General features: G+C 44.4%; 1 protein-coding gene across 5 annotated transcripts in view; it reads right to left on the reverse strand.

Moving 5' to 3' along the window:
- Positions 1-715: 715 nt before the first annotated feature.
- Positions 716-14,735, reverse strand: part of enc1 (ectodermal-neural cortex 1) — a 34,098-nt gene continuing 20,078 nt past the window's right edge. For 2 of the 5 annotated variants that reach the window (XM_007905334.2, XM_042334706.1), the window contains exons 2-3: positions 6,168-7,971; positions 716-1,838 (exon numbers count right to left, since the gene is read on the reverse strand). In XM_007905334.2, coding sequence (XP_007903525.1) covers positions 6,190-7,965 — 1,776 coding nt within the window. In that variant the 5' untranslated portion in view covers positions 7,966-7,971 and the 3' untranslated portion in view covers positions 716-1,838; positions 6,168-6,189. Of the gene's footprint in view, positions 1,839-6,167; positions 7,972-13,902; positions 13,999-14,552; positions 14,622-14,735 lie in introns of those variants that run through there. The other 3 variants (XM_042334701.1, XM_042334710.1, XM_007905333.2) reach the window with 3 other exon arrangements.

Genomic DNA, 14,735 nt, shown 5'->3' on the forward strand with positions numbered 1-14,735 from the left:
GTGCTCATGGATCTTGAGCATTTCTCCAAATCCAAATCACCTTTTGTCACAAGCATTTCTTCAAAAAGAAAGTTTTCTGAGCTATGGTGTGGTAATGACTCATAGGTTAGCCCCACTCCTAACCTAACCCAGATGTTAGTGAAGGTTATGATCAGGATTTCAGACACCGGGCTGAAATTAACATGTAAATTGCTGGAATAGGAAAACTGGCTATTACAAGCAAGCAAAAAGAAAATTTCACAAGGTTTAGTCGAAATTTTGAAGCTATATTTTGATGCCTTCTATATTTCCTGTCTAAACTGCACATATCAGGTAAAGTTATCCTTGTTAAGATTCATAAGATAAACTGGCAGTAGCTCTGATTATTTTCTCTGGTAGCAAATACAAGAGGATTGTAAAGGGCTGCAGGAAGAAATTACTTAGATGGGATTGAGTAATAATAATAATAATCCTTGCATTTGATATAACGCTTTTCACGTCGGGAGGATGTCCCAAAGCGCTTCACAGAACACACTGTAAAGTGAATTGACTGTATATTTGTGGGCGAATGCGGCAGCCAATTGCGCACAGCAATGTCCTACAAACAGTCGTAGATTGAAAATGACCAATTTATTATTGTTTTGTTTCGGAGGGATTATTATTAGGCTCTGTGTGGAGTAAGGAAACTTGCCCAAGGTCTCGCCCTGCCTGGAATTGAACTCAGGTCTCTCACTTGCAAAGCGAGTGCTCTAATCACTGAGCTACAGGACTCCACAGGACTTAGAAATGTGTACATGCTCATAGATACTATTGATGTGTTAAACAGTGTGGGGAATAGTTGGGAGGTTAGTAACATGCTGGAAATGACACCAAGTAACCTGGAGTGTTACAGGCCTGAGAAAGTGACCTCAGTGGCTTCTTCCAGGGTCTGTGTAATTTAAGAATATGTTTCTGTACCCTTCCATTTCCGATTAGAAGCCCTCCCCAACCCCACCTCCCACCCTCCTATTCATTGCAACTTTACAACTTAATGTGACAGAGAACGGACACAATACCCAATCCTCCTTCCCCGCCCGCCTAACAATTGTGCAAATAGTTTTCCACTTAAAAAACTTTAATATGAAAAAGACATTTACTTGTCATTCCAACGTGCGAGTCGTATAACTGAGCAATAAATACCTATTCTACAATTTACAAAAAAACAGACATAAATAAAATTCATACAAAATCAATATCGCTGACTCTTGGGCCATTCATTTTCTTTTAATAAAATTGACCTTTAAAGATGTTGTTCCATTTTTGATGTCGACTCCTGGCTCTAGGGCCTGAAGGATTTTGCTGCTTTAAAGCATGGAGCTCCTGAAACAGGATAATAGCTGCCCTCAGCACAGTCACAGCTACCATGTCCAATGTCCACAGCTCCATCCGCAAAAGGTTCGTCAGATAGAGCTGTATGTCCGCCCGGGCTGACATCAACACCTCAGAATCTGCCTGCTTGCTCGCAGCTGTTGTTGACACTTCAAATGTCACAATACGAGGTGACAACTATTTCAAATTTCACACACAAATGTTGGAGTCAATGAAAAGTGAGAACAATGTGGAGATGAGGTGATGATGAGTCGTTTTTCTTCTACTTTTGTGGCGTTGATGAAGACCGACTACTATTTCACTATTAACTATCACTGGTGACCATCATCTACAAGTTGCTTCCTAAAGTGAACAGATTTTCATCATGCCGGTGTTGTGTTGGTTGCTGAACCAAGCAATGTTACCTCGGCGAAGGATTTGTTTTATTTTTCTTCATTTAAGTTGTATTTCTTCACAGTATAGGGAATCTTCATATCGGCCGACACAGAATTCTATTAAAGAAAGAAACAAGTTCATGTTTAGACGCCGTTTCCAATTCAACAACTAGCTATTTATTCCAGCAAAATAACACAAAGCTGTGTTGCCCAGGGACACAGTAACAACTGCAAATTTTACTGCAAATTGTCCCAAAGCCCTGGGACATCTTTCCGACGTGAAGGGAGCTATGCAAGTGTAATTTGTTGTTGTTGTTGCATAAAATCCACACCCCATTTTAGAGTTATATTATGGTTGCTTGAGTTAGATGTGGACAGTCTCACAGTGAACAGTATGTACTGTTCAGTGAAGATGTATCCTTCCTCAGGATCATTGTATTATAACTTGTGCTGTACTGATCCACACAATTACAAGCTGCCACCAAAACATGATCTTCACAGTTCCGCCATCAATTCCGCCCATTTAGTTAACTTTGTATGAAGTGAATCATAATAGTAATAATCATCCTTACATTTGACATTACATTGGGTAGCTGTCTCAAAGCTATCAGCGGGAGGCACTGTAAAAGTGGAGTGACTGTGTGTTTTGTGGGCAAATGTCAAACAACACCAAATACAAGTCGTGGACATAGCTCTTGAAAAGCTTTACCGATGATAAACTATGTGCATTCACACCTCTGTGTCAATGAACTAAATTTGACAGGAAAAAAATTGAATGATTTCAGTATTTGTAGATTATTCTTGCATCCTGAAGCACTGCTCCTCCTTTGTCTAAAAAGACTATCTAGGTTGCTATTTATAACCATAGGATCAAGCATATAATGAAATGGCCATTGCGTTCAAATGTCATTGTGTTCCCTGGTGCAATCCTTGCCACTTGAATACATTACCAAGTGCAGCCAAGTTTAGCTTCTGTTGATCGATGGATATGCACACACACATATGGCCATAAAGGTTTCCCTAACAAATATCCACTGTGTGGTAGGGTTCAGACGTTAGTTCAGCCTCTTCCAATGGCAATAAACATGATTTATTGGCATTGGCAAGTGTTGGCTATTATATTCAAAGGATGGAAAGAGCGAATCTCAATTAGCAAGGGATTTCCCGTTCTCCCTCTCTCTCCACCCATTCCTCCCTCCCACACACACAAACACACCGTCCACTCCACTCTGAAATGTGAACAAAGCTATGTAGTTCTTAGACATAAAGAAGACTAAGAAAAGGTTTTGCTACTTTGATAAGTTACAGAAACTATGTACTGTATTACAGGGTTCAGGGTTACATTCCTTATATTACTGTTCAGTCTCTAAATTAAATTGTGAATCTAAAATCAAAGGAAAGCCAGATTGCCGCGAAATAATAACATCTCTAGGCTTTTATGTTTATTAAAACAAAAGCTGTGTGGCAGGAAACCTTAAAACATTGAGCTGCTGAGCAAGAATAAGTGAAAATTTACAGAAAAGTTCAGCAATAGTGTTACCATCAGCTGCTACAACCTCAAATGAAAGCTATTACATAATGGTGTTCCAGTGATTTGGGAGATTATAAAAAGGAATGTATGAGGCCCCAATGCTCTCTGACCACTTCTGTCCTAACTTTGCAGTATAAAATTAATTGAGAACTCAACGTTCAAATTGTGTTTTCAACCAGCTATTAAACATAAAGCAAAAATAACACATCAGTAAAAGAAACATTATTTCACACTGAATAGCCCTTTTCTACACTTTAAAATTCTATTGCTCAAATATACCATAATTACACTGAGCTGGTAACAGAGGGCACTCTGGTTTGAAATACAAGATAAAATATTTTGGTTGCACCAGAGTTCCTTAATACACTGCAAATAAAATTGAGTTTTAGAATTAAACAGTGTATTCAGTTTCAGCCTGAATGCTATCCAATGGGTTTCCCTATGTTTAGAGGGTAGGTGGCTGCATTCGAGGCTGTTTGCCCTGAAAAGGTCACGGAAGAGAAAGCAAGAAGCCAACTGTGATTTCCATCAGCTTTTAGCTGCAAATCTCTTTTAGCAATTTGGTAGTCCTTCCCCACCCACTCTTTCTCAGCACTAAGGACAATAGACAGTTGATTTGACTTCAAAATCAGTCCGTTACTGATCCTCTATTCCTCTCTACCTCAGCCTTGTCATTAAAAACCAGTCAGCATGGCATTTCTAGAAAGGATTAGGTCGTAAAATCAGGAATGGGAGATTAATATCACTTTAACCTTCCACAGCATTGCTCACATGGACGAATAAAAGGATACTGCAAATTTAATGCAGGAAATGTTATGCCTTTCATTGCTTTACTCGACTTTCTTTTCATAACTCACTGGCTGCTCGCCAGCATTATGACAGAATTATGCCAGGCTAAATAAATCACTCTGAAAGGGATGTCCCCAAGATTACTTAAAACTGCTGTTTACACGTAGGTAATTTGGCTGATTTTGGGGGGGGGAATTATCCAAATCTTACAGTGATACTATCTCCATTACAAGTGTATTATTTGATATTGTTTTCAAACAATATTTTGTAGTCATAATATCTGCAAGCTAAAGGATATAAAATCTCTCCGTTCCAATGCAAATATGTGTCAGCTAGAAACAAATGTTGGCTGTAAATTGAGCAGTGTTACTGCCTGGATTAGTATTAAATAACTATAAGCAGGGCTAAACACAATCTACCTATACAAATTCTGGTTTCTGTGCTGCTTCTTGCATAGGTTGTACAGTACTTTGAAAAATGTCATTGACGCACTTTGGGAAAACCCCGAAATTCCACTTATTAAGTAAGAATAAGGCCATTTTGTGTGTCTTAAAAGTTAATGTTTGTGGAATTCTTAAACTCAGTCGAATTTGGAAGCTTTCAAATAAAGTCTTCCAGGCTGTGAAATTTTAGATGCTTTGTCCTTGGAATGATTCTTCCATTTCAGCTAATGACTGAACTTCTGCATCTCATCAGGTTGCAATAAATCATTTACAATTTTCTTTTTATGTTTTCAGTTAACCTCTTGTAATGGTTTCTTACTTTCTCTTTATTTTAGGTCTCTCGTGCTTTCCCCATTAACTGAATTGCATGAACGTTAACCTAACTGAGTGCAAGCAGCCTTCTCAACACATGTCACCAACCACTGTAGGTTATGTGACCAGTAGCCCAGGGTGACTGACTTGATTTTCTTCTCCTCCCTCTGGGAGATATCTGGCCACTGCTTGGTGGCAATCCTGAAGACATGGCTCAAATCCGCAATGAATGGAGAATTTGAATATGCAAAGTCACATCCTACAATGCAACTGGAAGAGTTCTGTAGCTTCTATCAGCCACACTGTTTCATCAAGTCACTGAAACATCCTGAGTACTTCAGTCAGTTGAGCACTTGTTAAGAAATCAGAAGATTCTTCGTTCAAAACCCCTGGGTCCACTTAGCCTTCCAATGTGTTAATAAAATAAGTATCGTATGTAAAAATAAATATCTCTGAGGAGACACGTTAGTAATTCAAGACATTGATGAGACTTACAAGATGAAGACTATTAACTCTGTGAGTCTAAGTTTTAACAGGAGGTTGTGTTAGCCAAAGAAGAAAACAACAATAACAACTTGCATTTATGTAGTGCACTTCACTCCAAAAGGCATCTCGGAGCGCTTGAAATAGAGCCAAATTAAATGTTAAGTGATTTCTAAATCATAGAGTTGATCGATGAGTTTTCATGTGCCAATTACCTTTACTGTAACGTTTCTTTTTGTCAGCCAGGTGTCAGACACAGAAACCCATCACCATGCTTCAGAGCGTGTGAACCAGAGTTTCACATGTATGCCTTTGTATGGAAATTTATGTGCTGTAACATTCTGTGATTCTGTGATTCTGAGAATTTCTTCACAAATCAGAAATGTGAATTCTAACATTACTGAAGTTGCTGTTTGTTTCCTTTTCCTACAAAACCTTTTTTTAATCTTATGGGATTTATTTCTCTCTAAGGATTACAATTTTAACATGGATCTAATGCATTTGGCCACCTTTATTTGGTCAGTCGGGTGTCTGACACATACAGAAACCCAACACCACTTAAGACTATGCAAACCAAACTGAGAATTCCATGTATCCCACCTACACATGGGAAATTCCTGGGTATTGGAAAGGAATGTGCACCCTCTCCCTGGAGGGACACATCCTGCTTATTTAATTCCTGAGAGCATTGCGCGCAGGTTGGCAAGAGCCAAGGTTTTGGAACTCCAGAGTGTGCGTTGGGGTACACACTTTGGGGTTTTCAAGCCTTGGCCGCCCTTTGGAGTACATGTCATATTGCAATGTCATCTGCTCAATGTGACATTGTTTGTTCCAATCACTCTGAAACATATGACATTTACCAACGAATTTGGGAATAGATTTGCTTACCTCTATAGTCTTATAAAATCTTCTACGCAGGGAGGTGCTTCCATGTGCTGACAAATGCTGTGGGAATAAGTGAGTAAGGGACTGTAGTAATGCTGTTCCATGTGTCCAGTGTGGGGTCATAGCAGTCCAGTGTTTTGCATCTCTGAGTGCCAAAATAGCCTCCAACTACATAGAGTTTATTTCCAGATGCTACTGCGTGGCAGCTCATTCGCTTTGCTGTTACGTCCCCAACCTTTGTCCATTGATAGGTCTCACTGTTAAATCTGTATGCAGAACATGCAGAGAATTCTGTATCCCCGCCCATGATAAAAATTTGGTTCCCCAGCACAGCTGCAGCTGTGTACCTCCAAGGCTGAGGGCAGGTAGCTGGCACGGTCCATCTGTTTTCACAAGGATCATAACACTGTACTTTAGGCAGTTTATCATGGCACACACTAGTACCACCAAAGGCAAATAACTTTAGTTTGGCACTAACCACAGCTGCATTGCTGACACCTTCCCGAAGAGGGGCTACCATTGTCCACTTGTTGGTCACTGGGTCATACTGTTCCACTTGCTTCAGAGACACAGAAGGTGATGCCGGTTGCCGTCCGGTGGCTGCTGTGTGTCCACCAACTACATACAGAGAATGCTTCAGCTCAGCAGAGCCATGGCCAAATCTTGCAACCAGCATAGGAGCTGATTTGGACCATTCTTCATGAAGTGTGTCGTACACCCAGACATCTTTGGAGACACCGTTTTCTGATCCTCGACCTCCAGTCACATACACTTTACAGCCGATTGCACATGCACTAAATTCTTTGCGTGGGCTGGGGATGTCTGCTTTTGGAATGATCTCCTTTGCTTTATGGTCTACTAAATATACTTTGTCGCACATGAAGGTCTGTCCTCCAAGCAGGAGCAAGGCATGGCCAGTTTTACGAGGTCTTGCACAAAGACTGGTCACCACTCCGTCATTTTGTAGAATTTTCAATTTGCAGCGTATTGCTTCTTCCACTATCTCTTTACTCTTCACCTGCCTGGTGATAAGCTCCTCTATGGCCACATTCTCCATCAAGTAAACAGCTGGAAGGAGGGCTAGTCGAACTGTTTGCAACAGTTCTGGCAAACAACAGTGGCGTCTGTTCAAGTCATACTTCACCCAGTTTATGGCAGTCTCATAAACTAACCTCTCATCTTCCGTCTCTAGTTCTTCGCTAGAGAGAAGTTGCACCAATGTATCCTTCGGCAGTTGTAGAAAATCTTCACTCTTGCTAATGGTTGGGAAATTGCTGAGGCACATCCTCCAGGACAGTTCATAAAGTTTAGTGCATTGGTGGGCGTCAGAGAGCAGCAACATTCCAAGGCAGTTTGTGGGATGCAGATTTTTCTCCAGGAATTCAGCACAAGCGTCTCGGATATCTTGGAACTGTAGCATGTCCCCAGCCTCCAGCAGTGACTCTGCATTTTCTTCATTGATGAGGACACGAGACGAGTAAGCATAGTCCAGCAGAAGCTCCAGGACCTCAGGGTGTATGGAATCGTGAAAGTTCACTTCATTGTCTTTGCTCTCGCGAAGTCCTCCGCTAAACATAGCTTCAAAGTATCGGCTGCAGGCTGCCAGGACAGCCCTGTGGCAAGGGAAGGTCTTTTCGCCCGCGTGCAGGAGGACGTCTGTGAAGAGACGCTGTTGTCGTAAGAGATTAAGATGGGTGAGGACACTGTCCGCGTAGGTAGTCTTGTGGAAGAGGTAAATGTTCATGGAGCCATTGCTGGCCCTGGATTTGCGATTCTCGTGCATGCTGACTGACATTCTCATCAAACGCTGCGGAAGAAAGTAAAAGTGACACTTTAGGTATACAGTTAAAAGCATGCACTGTCCAGGCCTCACAGGAGGTTCTTGTTAGATTTTTGTTCGTTATAAGATTGTCATTTGCCATTAAAAACGGTACCTCTGCGTCCTTCTCAAACTTTGTAAACCCATGCACTCCCTCCACTCAGCGGGCGCTAACTTACTTCACATCCCCTGCCCTACCCACCCTACCATCAGCACCTGAGCTTTCAGCCGATTTGCCCCCACACTCTGCAACTTCATCCCAGAGTCCCTATGATCTGGACCAATAGAAAAATACAGCCACCATTTTCCACGGAATCCGCTATAACAGGGCCCTCTGCTATAAACCCGCTAAAAAACGTTTCTGGCCCCGGGCCTCCCGGCTGTTTACCTGACGTCACTTTGGGCTGGGCGGCTAGAAGCAGTGCAGCACGACGGACCTGCGAGAGACCAGGCAGCCAAGAGACACCTTCAACAAGGCAATGTGGTGACGGGGAACTTGGGAGGAACAACCCCCAACGATCAGCAAAGCAAAAAGCGGACCGAGTAGAAGCAAACGCTTCCTCTCAACGCCCCTACTGTGGGGGGAGCAGCTCCAGACGCGCATGTGCAGTGCAGCGCAAGTGGGAAATGGGCTTTGCTCCTCTCGGAGGCCCAGCTGTTGAGATTGTCTGTGTGTCTCTGTGTTTGTGAGTGTGTGTGTCTCGCTCTCTGTGGTTGTGAGTGCCCGTGTGAGTGTGTCTGTCGTTCTATGCGTTTGTGAGTGTGTCTGTGTTTCTTTCTCTCTCTGTGTGTTTGTGAGTGTCTGTGAGTGTCTCTCTTCTGTATGTGTTTCTGTTTGAGTGTCTCTGTGTGTATGTGTCTCTCTCTCCTTTGTCTGTGTGTATGTCTCTTTGTATCTATGAGAGTGTGTGTCTCTCTCTCTGAGAATCTGTGTCTCTCTTTATGTCTCTTGAGTGTGTGTGTCTCTCTGTGTGTCTATGCGTGTGTTTGTTTCTCTCTCTCAGTCTCTGTCACTGTGTCTGTGTGTGGTGCTGGGCCCCGAGAGGCAGGGGGTGGTGAGCTCCTGTAGCCCCCGCCATCCGGACACTGGTCCTGAGTGTCTGTTTTTTGGTGGATCTCCAGGTCTTTCGGGTCTGCACCAGTGTCCCTGTCTTGTCCTGTCTCCCTCTCCTCACCCCAATTGGGCCACCCAGTTTTTGTTAAAGAAGAAATTAATTTTTAAAAAATTACAACAATGTGTTATTCCCTCACATTTAGTTTTTAACAATCAAGTGAAAAAATGTGGGTTGGCAGTAAAATGTACCCCAATAGCATGAATCGATCCCCGCAATTTCCCGCAAAGCTTGGCAAACGTCCCCGCAATTTTTGGCAAATATCTCCGCACTATTCTATTGGCCCAGCCCGTGACTTACCCTCCTCAAGGTCGCATTCAAGACCTTTAACCGCACCTTTGGTCATCTTTTTCCAATCTAATTAGGCACAGTTTGGCCTCTAGTATTCCACCCAGGTTGCCATTGTTCATATGTGAGCATCGTCAGTGAGTGCCAGTGGGTCACTCAACTGTAGTGGACATCACAGCCGAGCCTGACCTCTCCTCACCCAATTGTCACAAATGCGCCCAACTAATAGAGGATGTTGTAGGGGTACCAGGACTCCTGCCTTGTTTCTCCCTCCTAACCCTGGGAAGCCTGGGGCCAATTGAACCTCCCTATGCAGCCAAGTTAAGATCAGCAGAATCAGCACAGATCTGGATTCAAACCAGTGCCTTTATGATCAGTAAACTCAGCTCCATCCATTACATCTTCAGAGCTGCCGCAGTTAAGGTAATTTTTTTTACTATTTGCCTTTTGTTCCCAGCCTCCCAATGCTCCTCACTATGTCATGCCTCTAAGGTAAGATTACCTGCCACTCCATGGGTACTGTTTAATACAACTAAAAGTAATTAAAATCAGTAACAAGGCACTAGAGGAAAATATCCCGTGGTTTTGCTCTGCATGGTACCCAATCTTAAAGCCCATTAATGTTCACCACACAGTGCAACTAATTTCCTCGTCACTGGATACAAAAAATACTTTGTTTGCGTGTCTGTGTGTTGACTCACTGTTAACACTGGTATTGTCACATTCCGCACTTGTAATAGTCTGCGTTTACTTTATCAGTAATGTTATTGAGAAAGTATTGGGACAAAAGTCACTTTGCTTGTCCTCTGCCCTGTCTGCAACACCATCGACCACTGAGCTTTCAGCAACTGTGCCCTCGTTCTCTGGAACTCTCTTCCAAAATCCTTCTGTCTCACACCCTTCCTCATTGCTTTCAAACCTTTTCCAGAAAGGTTTTCTGTTCACGTAACATTCTAAATGATGTACAATTTTATTACTTATTTTCAGATCAGCACCTCTTTCATTATGTTATAAATTTTAGGTTCCACCTGCCTTGTGCATCAGATAGATGTAAAGGGATCACCTTGCCATTGCTATTTCAACCAGATGCAGATTTTTCTTCCCTCCCATTATCCTGGTTTATATACTCTAATCTAAATTTACCCCAAATTCAAATTAATTTGGCTATTCATCTATTTGTTGTTTGTGAGACACTGTTGACTCAGACAAGCTTCCATATTTGCTTACATAAAACATATAATATAACATGTAAAAATGTGATTTTTTGTCATTTATTTTTACATGAAAGGCGTGGTATGCATGTAAATTATTATTATTAAAAACTCAGCACTTTGATCAGACTTTCAGTCAACTCTCTAGAACCCCTCCTCAATTCCCACCTGCTTTGGTTTCCATCCGACTGTCTGGCGCTTTGAGGTGTTCTCCTAAATAATTTCGCCCACAAATATACAGTCAATTCACTTTACAGTCTATTCTGTGAAGCGCTTTGAGACGTCTAGAAGACGTGAAAAAGCGCTATATCAAATGCAAGGATTATTATTATTAATGTAAGTGCAATTTCTTGCAAGCACTGACTTCAATGGTATTTGGATGTATCAAACAGTCACTTATCATGTCATTGGTATTGTGATGAAAATGCTCTCCTCTCTCACTGAACAACAAAAAAGTTGCCCAAAACAGCTCATGAACATACAGTACTGCCTCTTTTGAGTTACTAAAAAGCAATTGTGTCAGAGGCTGTGCGCGAAACAGTAATTACTCCCTTTTCGTTTGCAGTTGTAAACCATGCACGTCCACATTTACTGGAATTATGACATCTCTTGGCGAGTCCTACCTTTAACTGCAAGACTGAAAAACCTTTCATATAAGTACATTGATGCCCAAGGAGCTAATTGCTGGAAGTGTTTTCACGCATTTAAAATACAAAAATATTTTCGCCCACAAAAACACAGTACGGTCAAGTCACTTTACAGTATATTCTGGGAAGCGCTTTGAGGCATCTCAATGACGGGTTAAGGCGCTATGTCAAATGCAAGGATTATTATTATGAAATAGTTAACAGCCCCACTTATCTGCCCCTTTGCATATTTTTTTCTTTGCATTTCAGAAACGTGAACTGCACATGACAGGGCCTCTTTTAGTTCTGCAGTGTCTGGAGTGCATTCTTCCTCTGCGATCATCCCTTTCGACTGCACACACACTGACACAGCGCTGTTGCCTTGTGCCCACAGACAAGCATCGGTTCCCAGCAAACATCATGCAGGGAATCCTCGCCCACTGCCAGTCGCTGTGGTTGCTCTAACTCGTGTTAAAAGCCCTTTGTAACGTATTACAGGCTTTGGCACGAGTCAGAAACATGCCTGCAACCAGCCCGCTGTCACTGGTGAGCTATTCTCTTAATCCTGTTCCTCAAATCCCAATGCAGCTTTGGCTGCCCACCAAACAAGTGATAATTTACACGTGTGAAGCAACATTTATCTTTTCCCCAGATTGCATGGATTTGCACTCCACTGAGCAGCGCCTTATCTCTGTGTGTGTGTGTGTGTCTCTGTCTGTCTGTCTGTCTCTCTCCCTCTCTCTCTCTCTCTGCTGCAAACTGAGAGAAGGCGGAGTACTTCAGAAGTCGGTTTATTGCTGGATTTCCCCCAACGCTGTGCAATCAAAAGTCGCTGCTGCGAGTTGCCAACCAAAACCGAGCAGACAAGACAGACAGACAGACAACAGACAGACAGACAGACAGCCTTTTTTTTGCAAAAAAAAATAGGAATTACCTAATTTATATTCCATTCTATTTCAAAGGTTTCACTGCACGGCTGAGCGAATGCATAAAGTATATGGACTTGTCATTAAAATATATAGACCTGAGCTCCGGCAACTCTGAGCTGCGGGTCCTATTATTTATACTGTGCTTAAGACCTCTCTGCTCGCGAGGGAATCTGGTGGGTGGAACTGAGAAGAAAGGGGTTTGCAGTTCAAAGCCACAAAATGTTATTAAATTGTTTTCATTGCGCGCCTCTCTCTCTCTCTCTCTCGACTGCACCCGATAGTCGCGACTGGAGCGGACTTCAGTGGATCACACGCGCGCAACGTTGTTTAGTAGCAATAATTTGTAACGACAGCAACAATTGCATTCGACACACCGCGTTGTTGAGGCGTCTCACAGCGCTTCACGTGGGACGTTGCCTGTACGTTGGTGGGCGGTCTGGCGTTTGGATCGTTGCGAAGAGCCCCCAATGCGCTGACTGCATTGTGCTTTTTTTTTTGCTCCAAACCCTGGACTTTGGCCCCAGCGTTTACCGCTCACCGTGTGCGGTTACTGGGGTTGGTTCCAGCCCGGGATGAGTGACACGGCTCGGCTCGGCTCAGCGCATCCCTGTGCCCCCTCTCCACCACCACACACACGGCTTGGCCTGAGACCACAGCCTCTGGGTGGGGGGGGGGGGGGGGGTGAGGGGGTGAGGATCGCCGGAGTCCAGGGCTCGAGGTACTGTTCTGCTGAATGTGACTGATTTACAAGGGGGTCAATTTGTAGCTGCAAAACAGTCCCGACGACGTTTCGCTCATGAGTGCAACTCATGAGCATTGGCGTTAAAACGCGGCTGTACTTACGGGATCGATGCGGTGGCTGTGGGGGGGTGTGGGCGGGTGTGGGGGGGTGTGGGGGGGGTGTGGGGTGTGGAGGACCGTCCGGTGCTGCTGTTACAGCGCTGCCTCTGCGCTGGGAGAGGGCAGTGAGTGAGCAGCACTGTGTGGGGCAGCAGCTGCCGGCGGCTCAGTCAGTGCAAACAGCGGGTCTTTTCAAAGCGTCCCCCCACCCTCCTCCTCCCACTCCCCCCTCCTCCTCCTCCTCCTCCTCCACACACACACACTCACTCACTCACTCACGCCTGCACCACCAGAGCAAAGCCCTGCACTACTGCCACACACACCAGCCCTCTGTCATACACCAGAGATGCAGCACACAGCCTCCCTCACCCCCCCCCCACACACACACCCACACACACACACACACCCCCACAGCAAAATGCCTTACACACAGTGAACACTCTGCACAACCCGCACAGCAAAGCCCCTGTCAAACCTGCATAGCACAGCAACAGCGACGACAAAAGCACCCACTGCAGAACTTTTACACAGCAAAGGACCTTACACGCAGAACATATGCAGCGAATGGCACAGCAAAAAAAAAAGAAACCAGAGGGGGCTTATGTGGCAAAAGAAAGATCCTCACAGAAAACACCGCAAGGATAGCCACGCGGAGCATCTACAGCAAATAACATGTACAGCAAAGACTCATATAGGGCATATACAACAAAGACCCACAAAGAGAATATGAGCAAAGACTCGCACAAAGTGCTTCCACATACAGCATATACAGCCTGAAACAGCAGAGCACTGCAGACAGTTTCACACAGTTACTCACAGCGCACACACAAAAAGTCACTCAGCTACACATGGACAGCAATATGGGACAGAGGTTCGCACGAACACAGCAAAGACATCACTCAGGGATACACACCAAAGAGCTCCTCTCCACTCAGCACATCTCCATACAACACACGTGTCACCCGCTGCTGCACCCAGTTTTGTAGAGCACACCTCCTTATTGCCACACAGCTCCAGTCCTGTGCAGCCACACATCACCCCCCCCCCACCCCCCCCATGTACTGTTATATACTCAGCCCTGCACAGCACACACCATTCATCATAGACGGTTATACACCTAACCCTATAAAACACACATCGTGTGTCGTTGACTGTTATGTGTTGATACACAACCGTATCCATCGCCTATCATTTCCCATAGATATACCTCGCGTTGACAGCACTCGTCGTGTCCCATAGACTGCTTCATTTTGCTCTGTGCACACACACCATTGCCATCAACTGCTATACCCAGCCTTGTACACAGAGACATCTCCCCCCACAGCCTTGTGCAGACCTATCATTCCCCACACAGTGTTAAACACCCTACACAGCACACATAATTCCCCCAAGACAGTTTTACACCCAGAACCTCTCTCTATACAGCAACTCATCGCCGCCATACGCTGCCATATCCAGCCTTGACACACATCACTCCCACATCACACACAGCTGTAGCACCGGCCGGACCCACCACACATCATTTCCCGCAGACTGTCAGATACAGTCCTGCACAGCACATACCTTACCGATGGACTGCAGATACATGGTGACACCGACCCCACAGCAGATGCACTGTTATACCCCAGCCCAGCCCACCCCACCTCTGCCCTGCCCACCCCACCCCTGCCCACCCCAGCTCTGCCCAGCCCTGCCCACCCCACCTCTGCCCTGCCCTCCCCAGCTCTGCCCACCCCACCCCTGCCC

This window comes from Callorhinchus milii, unplaced genomic scaffold (genome assembly GCF_018977255.1).
Source record: "Callorhinchus milii isolate IMCB2004 unplaced genomic scaffold, IMCB_Cmil_1.0 Scaffold1, whole genome shotgun sequence".
Lineage (NCBI taxonomy): Eukaryota > Metazoa > Chordata > Chondrichthyes > Chimaeriformes > Callorhinchidae > Callorhinchus > Callorhinchus milii.